Consider the following 12,605-nt stretch of genomic DNA (forward strand, 5'->3'; position numbering starts at 1 on the left):
TGGCTCAGTGGTAGAGCGCTTGCCTTGCATGCCTGAGGCCCTGGGTTCAATTCCTCAGCACCACATAAGCAAAAAGAAAAAAGCTGGAAGTGGCGATGTGGCTCAAGTGGTAGAGCGCTAGCCTTGAGCTGAAGAGCTGAGGGACAGCACCCAGGCCCAGAGTTCAGGCTCCATGACCAGAACAAAAATAAAAATAAAAAAAAAACATGATGGTCAGAGCCATAGGTGACAAAACAACAACAAACTCCTGTACTAGAGGACTAGAAAATAAGACAAAATAGCATAAATGTAGTATAAGATGTGTTATTTCCTCATTTATCCTTTCTTACTATAACCTAAGATAGCAGTGTTATTATCCCCCATTTTACAGATAAAGAAATTGAAGCTTAAGCAAGTTAAGTTTTCTGTGTAAAATCATGGGAGTAATGAGTGGAGGAGTTCTTCTGCACTGACAAGGGGCAGGAGTTATTTCAATAGAAAAACTTTAAGTATGACAATGACAATATTAGTCTTTACCTCTCAATATTTTCAGTTATTCAACCACATCTACAGTCTTGCAGACTTTGAATCTGGTCCTTCACTCTTTTATTTAGCTTAATCTTATGAGTGTAGGTTAAATATGAGAACCTTAAAATGTTAACTCTTGCGCTTATAAAATACTGTTTTGCACAAGATTTTATGCAAATCTGCTTTCCTTTCTAAAAGTCTTTAATAATTCTATAAGCCTTAACATAAGTTCTTAAGTGTTGGAATACTAGTGAATCATTAAAAACAATAAATATTTCAGTAGCTGGTAAGTGAATAAATATAATTTGTCAAAAAACAACAAAGTACTAAGTCTATTTTTCAACTTTGAACTATACCCAAAGATATCTTTCATATGGTGTGTTTACGTCAGTATATGGTTTTAAATGCTTTACAGAAATTAAATGAAGTGGATTACTGAATAAAATCATATGGTCTAATAACATAAATCTGCATTTCCCAAACTGATATTTCTCAGAACCATTTCCAAAAGTGGGTTGTGTATAAAAGAAGAGTTCTGTGGTTAAGTCAATGTGGGAAACTCTAAGTTCAATATCCTCATTACTCTGGGCTTAAGAATGCCCTCTCAGGGTCTTTAGTATGCTCATGTGTACTGTAACTTTCCAAGGGACAAAGGGAATGAAGCCTGCCTTACCCTTACTGGGCTGGCTGTACAGTATCCCATATTTTGGGATACACTAAAAATCTCCTTTCCATAAAGTTTCCAAGGAAATGTTATTATAGTTCAAATTTTATATTTTATGGAAATAAAATAAAAAAGTTAAAAGGCAAAATTATGAGTAAAAATTCTACAATAGTAATTGTATTCTTATGAATTGAACATCAAGGCATTAACTATGGAAAAATCTATCTTTAGAAAAGAATGTCTATACTTACTTGGTCTCTAATTTGGGAAGTAAGGTGTTCAATATCTCCTGTAAAATGTTTGAACCTTTGCTGATAAATTTTCGATGCCTTTTTCAGGGCAGTGACTGTTTGTCGACTTGATTCTTTGACTGCTACAGTCTCTTGTTTATTCATTTTCAGCTGCAAATTCCATTTGGCTATTTTGTTCTCTATGCTCTGAAAAAAAAGTATGAAAAAAAGAATTATTTCAGAACTGTAATGTTTAGTCAATATTTTAAGAACATTCATATCATTTTCACCAATTTTATTATAACAACTAATCCTAATAATAAAAAGCAAAATAATGATGTACAGTTTCTTTGTGAACAGTTAAACCTATAAATTAAAAAGATTTAAGCCTACCTAAAATGAATTCTCATATTATTATTGGTGATAAAGGCATAAATGCTAACTTCCCTAAATCTGTGGTACTGACTTTTTCTCTTGGTTCACATCTAAAATGTAACACATAGTACTAGTTTGAAAGATTAGTTTAAAAAACTCAAATGAGCTAGAAAATGATCAAAATCATAGGCATGCAAAGCTCAGAGAAAAGACAGGTAACTGCATATATACAGACGTGAGACTTATTTACCAAATTTTAATTTACTAAAATTATTGCCCTAATAGGAAGTTACATTTTTAAGTGTTGCTTTACCCAATGAATAGTAAATTATGAAAATAAAGGTTGATTCTAAGATCACACATTTAGATAAATTAACAATATGAGAACCATAATATAAATAAAGGTAAAAAAATGTTTCAAGATAGACTTTAATCAAATGAGTTGGATGATATACTAATTATGTCAATCATCATTGGCAGGATGATTTATTTGACAAATATCTTTGCAGTATGAAAAACTGAATATTAACCTAGGTAGATGGATGATGCTAATTATAGGTCTTATGTTTTTATTTCAAATTATTTTAGACTCTGTATTGAAAGTATTTGAGTATTAGATATCTAAAGATGTAAACACTTGAGATTTTAATGCTTTTACATTTTGAAAACTGTAATGCTTAAAAGAATCTGACACTTTTGGGCATTTACCTGAATGATCACAATTAAGCTACTAGCACAACTATGTTTATTGCAGCATTATTTACCATAACTAAGATATGGAACCAACCCAGATGCCCCTCAGCAGATGAATGGATCAAGAAAATGTGGTTTATATATACACAATGGAATTCTATGCCTCCATAAGAAAGAATGACATTGCCTCATTTGTTAGGAAATGAAAGACTTGGAAAAAATCATATTAAGTGAAGTAAGCCAGGCCCAAAGAAACATAGGTCTGATGGTTTCCCTTATTTGCAATATCTAGTATATGGCTGAGACAAGTTGATGTTAGGTGAAATGAACCCCAAGATAAGGACTCAAATGGTTCCTCCCCCCACGGTATAACCCCAGTTTTCACTGTTTTTGATGTTGGTATAATTTGGGGAGAGGAAGAAAAAAAATTGTTTAAATAGGGATACAGGTGGACCCATTGCAATAATGAGATGTACAAGACATTATGTCGAAAAACGAACTTTACAACTTTGGTGGGGGGGAGGGGGATAAAAAAAAAGACATATTGTATTCATAAAAAAAAAGAAAAAGAATCTGAAAAATACCATAGAATTTGGATTTTAGTCGCCAATTCCTTGGGAAGTTATTTTAACAAAAAGCCAAAGGGGTTACATTGCAAGATGAAGCTTTTCTGCTTAATTCTATGATCAACAAAAGTTATGCTTCTTAAGCAGTAAAAGTCTGAGATAAGATCTGACCTCTGAAGAGTGATTAGGTAGACTAAATTAGAAGTAGCAAAACATTTTAAAATATCCTTAAGAATAAATTTTATAATTTATTTATAATTATATATAATTTTATAATTCATTTATAATTATGTATATAATTTTATAATAAACTTTATAATAAATATTGCATAAAAACAAGAGTAGAACATTACATCAACATAAAGAGAAAGGCATACCCCATAATAAATAGTTGTTATTCCTCCAAAGAGCCACAGGGGGTCATCATCATACCATGAGTAGTTGCTACACTTAAACTTCAATCTATTCACACAAGAAGTGTGAAAAATAAGGTGGCAATTAGATTCTCTCACTACTTTTTATCAAATCCCTTATCAAATACCATCAGGAAGTATGCTGAGGGCTTGGATGTAACTTGAGTATCCTGAGTTTGATCCCCAGTACAAAAAAAAAAAAAGAAAAGTATGCTGAAACTATCAAATTATTTTTACAGCTTCAAAATAACTGCTCAGTCATTTGCCAAATGACTCTCTCTTACTGTTTACAAGTATATATACGTTGCCTACCATGCAAATAATTATTCATCCCATCTTCTAAAAGCATTTTAAAATATTCTAACTACTGTATTTCAAAGACTGGGAAAAAACTGTTTAAAATATCTTTGGAGTAGTTCTCAAAGAATTACAATATAAGTTTTTATTTGTTTGTTTATTAATGGGCTAGGGTTTAAACTCAAGACCTTGCACTAAGCACTCTACCACTTAAGTAATAATCTTAGCTCTTTTTGCTTTTAGTTTATTTTTCAAAAAGAATCTACTTTTTTGTCTGAGGGCAGACTCTAACCTCAATCCCAACAGCTCTGCTTCCCACATAGCTGGGATTGCCAGCGTGTACCATCAACCCAAGTCTGAGTGTTTTTGCTTTCAAAAAGAAATGGAGTAAAATCTAAAATCAAAACTGTTACCCCTGATTACTTAATGCTTTAAATTCTAAAAGTGCATATGGAAAAAAATAGTAGAAAAATAAGTAAAGCATTTTATCCAATCATTTCTACTTTTGAAAAGCAATTGACCTCAGTATTAGACTATCATGGCAAAATGTCTGGGTTCTTTCTTATGTTCTTTCTCCAAATGCTAAAGGATATAATAATAGCTGTTAAAATTGCCTTTTAAAAATCATTTTAAAAAGCCAAGCTCAAGTGGCTTATGTCAGAAATCCAAGTTATGTGAGAAGCTGAGATTGAGAAGATTGCAGTTCAGGCCAGCTCAGGCAGAAAAGTCCTCAATATTCCACCTCCATGGAGGGAGCTGGACACAGTAGTTTGCAACTGTGATTCCAGCAATCATAAAGTAGGTGATTACAATCTAGGTATGAGCTTGGATGGGAAGTCAGACCCTATGGTGGGAGGTTTGGCTCAATGGTAGAGGGTCAGCTTAGTAAACAGACCCTGAGTTCAAATCCCAGCCAAAAAATAAAACACATTCTATATTTCCATATTGCACTTATAAATTGAAGGAACTATATTCTTAAAAATGTTCCCAATTGCTATATGAGGACATTATTTAAACTGTAAGTTAATCAGTGGTAGATGATTATCAGACAGGTTAGCTCACCACTATTCCCTTTCACTATTCACTATCACTAAGCACTGCTATACCAAACACCTTTCATCTGCAGTGGATTAGCACTCAGCATGCAAAGTATACAGGGAATCTAGAGAGGACAGTACTTCAAAGAACATGGAGCAGAACAAAGGGCAAAGTTTACATCTTCCATATATTTGTTTAAGGGCAAATGCTGTCAAAGAAAAAACTAAATTTTAACCTGAGCACAGTGTTAAAATGTGTGCTACAGGTTGTAGATATGTGCTATGATTCAGGAGGATAAACAAGCAAAAATCTAACAGAAGGCCTCATGCTTAAGAGGCTCTCAGTCTGTGCATTGCCATGAAAGTAGAAATATTGCTTCTTTTCCTTTCGCAAAACACTGGATCCAGTTAGGTTTCAATACATGGCAGTCATCTCAAATCCTTAAAGTTGACTTTGACTGCAAAAGCACAATTAAACCAAAAAATTTCCCTTGATTGTCCTGTTGCAAAGGAAATTACTAAATTATTTGAGTATCAAGGCTAGATTAATTTTAAATTTTATTGCCTGTCCATTAGGAATGTGTGAGATTATGTATCTAAAGACACAGAAATGAAATTGGATTAATTTATGCCAGATGGTTGGCAGTAGTTTCAGTATTTTGTGATATTTTTTATTTCTTGCTTTATTTCTTTATTTCTGTTTCCTACTCATTTTGTTTCAGCTTTGTACCAGTCCCGGGCTTGAACTCAGGGCCTGGGTGCTATCCCTGAACTTTTTTGCACAAGGCCAGTACTCTACCACTTCCAGCTTTTTTGGTAGTTAATTGGAGATAGAGTCTTGTGGGTTTTCCTGCCCAGGGCTAGCTTGAAATCACAATACTCAGATCCCACTCTACCAAGTAGCTACAAGCACAGGGATAAGCCACCAGGACTCAGCTTTTGCTTTCTAGTTATTATAAATTATTCTCAGGAAACTTAACTGTATCAAGAGAAAGATATTTAAGGTAAATCAACTGCTACAAATCCTTCCTAAATTGGTATTAAAAAGAGATATCATTTGATATATTGATTTGAACCTAAATTTTAGGAAAATCTTGAAATTTTCTATTAATATTTACCTTTAATATAAATATGTCCTATGGCAGGACTCAAGTTCTTTCATAATTACCACATTCCACAATGAAGGAAGGGCTTTACAGTTTTATTAATTTCACTTAAACTATAAAAATGAATAAATATTTAAAACCTTTATGTAGTCTTTTAATTTATCATTTTCTGCTTCCCTTTTATGAATCTGGACCTGTAGTCGATCATGTACTATTTTCACTGACTGAGAAAAGCGGTTTACTTTCAAAGCATTAGCCTGTAAAAGAGAAGAAACAATAAAATGTTATTTGCTTTATTTCTCATATCATTAGTTTTACCCCATTTAGAAACTAAAATGATGATAAAAAGCAAAGTCTACTTTATATAAATTACTGTCCAACTACAAATACATTTCTTGTACAAGTACGTTTTCTCTACTATCTACATTTTACTTAATACTTCCTGATAATTATCTTTGTAAAACTTCCCATCTAACCTCCTATGTACAGCTCTGGACAGGTCTAACATTCTCTTACAAACACCCAAATTCCTTAATCTGTTCCCAAACTGAAAAACAATACAAATTTATGCAGAGTTCCTAATTTGTAATAACTTATGCCAACTGTCCTGACTAAAACCCTTAAATATAGAGAAATCTAATATATCAACATAAAATACACAAATAATCTAAACTAAAAAAAGCCTTTCCTGTATATATTTCTGAGGATATGGAACCAGGATGGGAAGAAGGAACAAGGGAGTCAATATTAAGAAAATCTGACAAGTTAAGTCCAAAGCTCAAACTTTACTAACCTTTTCATTCTGAAATAAACATGAAAGTTCTTGAATATACGATTCCTTTTCCAGAACCTTCTTCTTAAGATTCTGCAGCAAATAAAAGAATAACTTGAATAATAATGGCTGACACACAAATAATCAGAGAAATAGAGGGGGGTAGAAGAAAGGGAGGGAAAAAGGGAGGGAGGGGAGAAAAGAAAGGAACAGATACAAAGTAAAAGAAAAACTTACAATATTTTCACTTTCATTATCAGTTAAGTTCTTTAACAACATGCTGGGTAAATTATCTCCTGCCTGTGAAGAAAGGAGGTTTTAAATCAATGTACAAAAACTTTATTTTTCTACATTAAAAATAAAAAAAGAAAGTCCATGAGACTCTTATCTCCAACTAACCACCAAAATAGCTAGAAGTAGAACTGTGATTCAAGTATTTCAGTGCTAGCATTGAGCAAAACAGCTTATGGATAGTGCCCAAGCCCTGAATTCAAATCGTAGAAACAGACCAAAAAAAAGGAAAACAACGTAGAACAAATATCATTTAAAAAATTTACATGGACAACTACTACATATAGTACAAATTTCTAGAATAGTTATCAGAAAGTTTAGACTGTATGTTCCAAAATATATTTGCCTGTAATTTATACAACTAATTTTCTAAATCCCAAATAATTCATCAGAAATTATAAGCCAACAACAGAATTATTTTTTCTTTTGTCAGTTGTGGGACTTAAACACTGGGCCTGGGCACTGTCCCTCAGCTCTTCAGATCAAGGCTAGCATTCTACCACTTTGAGCCACAGCGCCACTTCTGGTTTTCTGGTGGTTAATTGCAGGTAAGAGTCTCATGTATTTTCCTGCCTGTTCTGGCTCTGAACTGTGATCCTCAGATCTCAGCCTCCTTAGTAGCAAGCATTACAGGCATGAGTTACCAGCACCCAGCAGCAGTTTTGGGTTTTATTTAATCACACAAAAAAATTAATTTACAAAATGGGTTCAATGCAATGCTATTTATGATTAAGCGAAATTATAAATTCCAACCTTGATGGACAGGCTCCTGCTTGAGCATATGAAAAAGCTATGCATTCTTTTCATACAAAAGTGTATTTACATGTACATATAAAACTATTTTAAAATGGATAATAGGTCTAAGTGAATTCACCTAAAAAAAAAAGACATACAAACAGCCAACAAGTACATGAAAAAAATGCTCAACATCTCATCATTCAGACCATAATGAGTATTGCTTCATTCCAGTAAAAATAGTTATTATCAAAAAATAAAAATATAACAAGGTATTAGGCAAGAATATGGGGAAAAAAGAGGAAATTCTTTCATAGTAAGAATGTAAGTTAGTACAACAATTAGCAAAGACAGTGAGGAGTTAGGTTCCTTAAAAAATCAGATTTTATGCTGGAAATGAACTATACAACTTAGGGGATAGGAAGGCTAGGAGAAAACGAGGGAAGGGGTGACACTGTTCAAAAAGAAATGTAGCTGTGAGTGTGGCTTAGTGGTAGAGTGCTTGACTAGCATGCATGAAGCCCTCAGTTAGATTCCTCAGAACCACATACACAGAAAAAGCAAGAATTGCCACTGTGGCTCAAGTGGTAGAGTGCTAGCTCTGAGCAAAAGAAGATAAAAAACAGTACCCAGGCCCTGAATTCAAGCCCCAGGACTAGAAAAAAAAAAAAAGAAAGAAAAAGAAAACAAGAAATATACTCATTACCTGACTTATATAACTGTAACCACTCTGCAATTTTTTTGAAGTATCAGGGAGCAGTAACAACAACAACGACAAAACTCAGACTACCACGTAATCCAGCAATGCCACTCATAGGTATATATCCAAACAAAGTGAAATCAGTATGCCAAAGAGATACCTGCCATGTTAAATTAAGTGCAGCACAATTCACAATAGGCAGGAAATGGAAACCACCTAACTGTTCATCAACTAATGAATGGATAAAGACAATGTGAACATATATACAAAGGAATCCTTTTAGCTATTAAAAATATATGAGACTTTCATTCACCACAGCATAAATGGCAATAGAGATACATACTTCACTGGAATAAGCCAGGCTCAGAAACAAATACATGACCTCATTCATATATAGAATATAAAAGTTGATTTCCTAGTAGTTGAGTGTAGAATGGTGGTTACCAGAGGCTGGGGGGAATGGTAATAGGGAGGGAAGGCTAGGTAAAGACTATCCAACGGGTATTAAGTTTTAGTTGGAATAAGTAATTCTGGTCTGCTATTGTAGTAACTGGTACGACTATAGATAATAATGTAGTATATACAATTCAAAAAGACAGAAGATAAAACTTTTCATCATGGAAAGACAATAGATATTTGAGGAGCTATATTTAAGTATTTTATGTATTTTATGCAGCCATCAAAGCACTAGAATGTATCAACATGTAAAATGTCTTTTATGAACAAATTTTTTTAATTTAAAAATACATGTATGTGAATTGGATAGAGTGGCCCAAGTCTATAATCCTAACTACTTAGGAGGCAGAGATTGGAGGATTGCAGTTTGAAGCTAACCTATTCATAACAGTTTGAAAAACTATCATTTCAATCACTGAATGGTAAACGTACAATATGTCTGTTAACCCAGCCATGAGAAAAGCCCAGAATGGGTGCAGTGCATGCATTAGTGATTGGTGACACAGGGAATCACAGCCCAGCCAACCTGGACTTTTTGTTGTTGTTGTTCGGTTGTGGGGCTTGAACTCGGCCTCAGCGCTGTCCCTGAGCTCTTCAGCTCAAGGCGAGTGTTATACCTCTTGAGCCACAACACCACTTCTGGTTTTCTGATGGCTAATTGGAGGTAAGAGTCTCATGGACTTTCCTGCCTGGGTTTGCTTTGAACCATGATCCTCAGATCTCAGCCTTCTAAGTAGCTAGGATTACAGGCATGAGCCACCAGCACCCAGCTCAACCTGGACTTTTTATAAAGAAACACTCTACCTTGAAAATAAGCAATGGAAAAAGAGGCTGAAGGCATAGCTCAGTGTTAAAGCATCTGCCTAGCAAACATGGGGGAAGGGTCCTAAATTCAATCATCAGGGCTGGGTTCAATCACCAACACCTCCAAAAAGAGAAACAACAAAATTATGCATGTATAAGTATAGTATACATAGAGTTAAAGCTCTAAAAGTGTTTATTTTGTTGTAACCAGCTAATCAGCTACATGAAATACAACAAATTATGGAAATTAAAATATATTTTAATTGGATAGGATATAGTTTAATGTATTTTGTTGGACAGGAAATGAAAATACATTTTCTATTAAAAAATGTTTGTTTTATGTAAAGCTATTTGTCAAACATTAAAAGTAAGAGAAAGCCCGGCACTGGTAGCTCACTGGTGGCTACTGGTGGCCTGTAATGCTATATACTCAGGAGACTGAGATCTGAGGACTGCAGTTTAAAGCTAACCTCTCGAATAAAACACCAGAAAACTGGAAGTATCATGTGACTCAAGTGGTAAAGCACTAGCCTTGAGCTGAAGAGCTGAGGAACAGTGCCCAGGCCCAGAGTTCAAGCCCCATGACCAAACAAAAAAACAAAAAAAAGTAAAAGTATAATGATTAACATTTCTAACAAAAATTCAAAGAATTATTTCCACTTCAAATACACAAATATTTAATTTTTTATGGATAGAAAAATCAAGTTTCTTTCAAGTGAGAAACTTAGTATTAAATGAGTATATAGGGTCAAGTCTTACTTGTTTGTAGTCTGTCTTTCTAAAATGTTCTAAGGCCAGTTGTACACGTTTAAAAGTATCTAATTCTTTTGTTAATATTTTCTTCTGTTCAGAAATCTTCAAACTGGATGTAGAAAGGTTAGGCTGATAAAATATAAGAACATATTTTAATACATAGCATTAAGTAAAACATTCTAAAATACAGTAGTATCAAATAATAGTTTGTCTAGTAACTAAGTCATTCTTTTGCATAAAGTAATAGTAAATATTCCAACTTTATTAATAGTAGGTAGAATCTGTTGCATGATCAATAAAATAATAACTAAGACCTACATTCTAAACACAGTTCAGTATTTATTCTAAGGATTATAGAATATAATTTATTTTGGTCCTTAACTCAAACTTGTATGGTATGTTTTAAAATTATTATTCCAAATAATACGATTGAAAATAGACTTTAATTCTACCCAGAAAGTTTTATTCTAAAATTATTTTTTAGTTCAAGGCCAAGTAAGTCAACCACCAAAATATGTTTCCTTTATGGAAAGAATTACAGTTATTGACACAGGAATAAAGAACATTATAAATACCACTTGGGTATTAAATTGTCACATATGAACACACTTATTTAGAATGAGACCTCAGTTAATGCTTTTATAACTATGGTAGTTTTACATTTTTAAATGTTTGTAAATCAAATACTCACATTGTCTATACGGATTCCTTCAACGGTGTTCTTAAATAATGGCAAAAGTAATTCTACAGAACAGGCTGCCAGCTCAGCTTCCTTAAGTGTTGCCTTCAATCCAGTCTTTTCATTTAAGAAGTCTTGATTCAGGCTGATTACAAGTGAAAAAAAATCCAAGTTAAATCAATCATAAAAAATGAGTTACATTTTTATATAAATATACCACAAATTAACTATTACACATCAATCAATTGCTCTAAAAAATATGCTAAGAAATTGTCACTGAAAATGTGGGCATTTTTCCTAGATGTGTGTATTTCATCCATACACAGAATAGTTTTTCTATACAGTTTCTATATACAATTTCTATGCAGTTTTTCTATATAGTTTCTACACACAGAATAACTTTTATTAAAACAAAAAGATAGCTGGGTACCAATGGCTTACACCTATAATCCCAGCTACTCAGAAGACTGAAATCTGAGGATCATGGTTCAAAGCCAACCCATGGGGGAAATTCCATAAGACTCTTATCTCCAATTAACCACCAGAAAACCAGGAGTGGTGCTGTGGCTCAAGTGACAGAGTGCTAGTCTTGAACCCAAGATCTTAGGGAAAGCACTGAGAACCATAGTTCAAGCCCCATGACCAAAAAAAAGAAAAAAGAAAAAAAGGCTAATATAAATATTTTGATTTGTAAAATGAATCTGTTAATGTATAGATCTTTTTTCCTTTCCTTTCCTTTCCTTATTTAAAAGATATGCCTTTCTAAACCATAAAAACATTCTCAAAACAAATGCAACACCAAAGCTAAAGCAATCCTCCAGGTATCTAAAATCCTTCACATTCAGTTTCAGAATGTATCTATTATCATTTTAAAAGTCGAAACTATAGTCTTCTTACTTATGTTCAGCTGGATACTACCATCTCAATCCTCATGAGCCACAAGGAAGTCTTGACCTGTCCCTGTCAGACATACCCAAAATTATAGAACGATCTGACAAAACTTTTAACTCAGAAACAAGGTTTTAACATTTACTTAACTTCTGGGAATAGCAGGTGTTAGAAAAGAATTGAGTGAGATGTTGAAGTAGGAAAGTTTATCAATATCCCAAAATCATTTGAAAGGTTTGGAGCATGTGCTGATAAAATATTTGTCAATCATGCCTCCAGTTTGACAAGGATTTAATTTAAAATGTTCCTGTGAAAAGTTTAACCCCAAATTATCTGAAATTTTGGTTGAAAGCTATTTGTTTTCTTTACAACATTTTATATCAGCAGTAATAATTGATGTCATCTTCCCGGCTATGTCATATAGATTTTGTTCTTAAGCATCACTAGGTTAAAGCAAAGGGCAGAGAAGACTAAGACAAAAAAACTGTCCATCAATAAACCAATGAACAGCCAGGTACACACTTGATAGCCTAAATACTCAGAAGGAGGAGATCTGAGGATCACTGTTCAAAGCAGGTGAGTTAAGAAAGTCCATGAGGGCTGGGAAGGTGGCTCAGTGGTAGAGCGCATGCCTTGCAT

At 33.5% G+C, this 12,605-nt stretch overlaps 1 protein-coding gene across 1 annotated transcript in view; it reads right to left on the reverse strand.

Annotated features, from left to right (window-relative positions):
* Positions 1 to 12,605, reverse strand: part of Odf2l (outer dense fiber of sperm tails 2-like) — a 42,456-nt gene that overhangs the window by 24,069 nt on the left and 5,782 nt on the right. The window contains exons 4-10 of the mRNA XM_013018211.1: positions 11,091 to 11,223; positions 10,406 to 10,528; positions 6,898 to 6,960; positions 6,682 to 6,753; positions 6,029 to 6,145; positions 1,423 to 1,608; positions 369 to 448 (exon numbers count right to left, since the gene is read on the reverse strand). Of these exons, the coding sequence (XP_012873665.1) occupies positions 369 to 448; positions 1,423 to 1,608; positions 6,029 to 6,145; positions 6,682 to 6,753; positions 6,898 to 6,960; positions 10,406 to 10,528; positions 11,091 to 11,223 (774 nt within the window). The remainder of the gene's footprint in view (positions 1 to 368; positions 449 to 1,422; positions 1,609 to 6,028; positions 6,146 to 6,681; positions 6,754 to 6,897; positions 6,961 to 10,405; positions 10,529 to 11,090; positions 11,224 to 12,605) is intronic.

Source organism: Dipodomys ordii, unplaced genomic scaffold, assembly GCF_000151885.1.
Source record: "Dipodomys ordii isolate 6190 unplaced genomic scaffold, Dord_2.0 Scaffold39, whole genome shotgun sequence".
NCBI classification, from domain to species: domain Eukaryota; kingdom Metazoa; phylum Chordata; class Mammalia; order Rodentia; family Heteromyidae; genus Dipodomys; species Dipodomys ordii.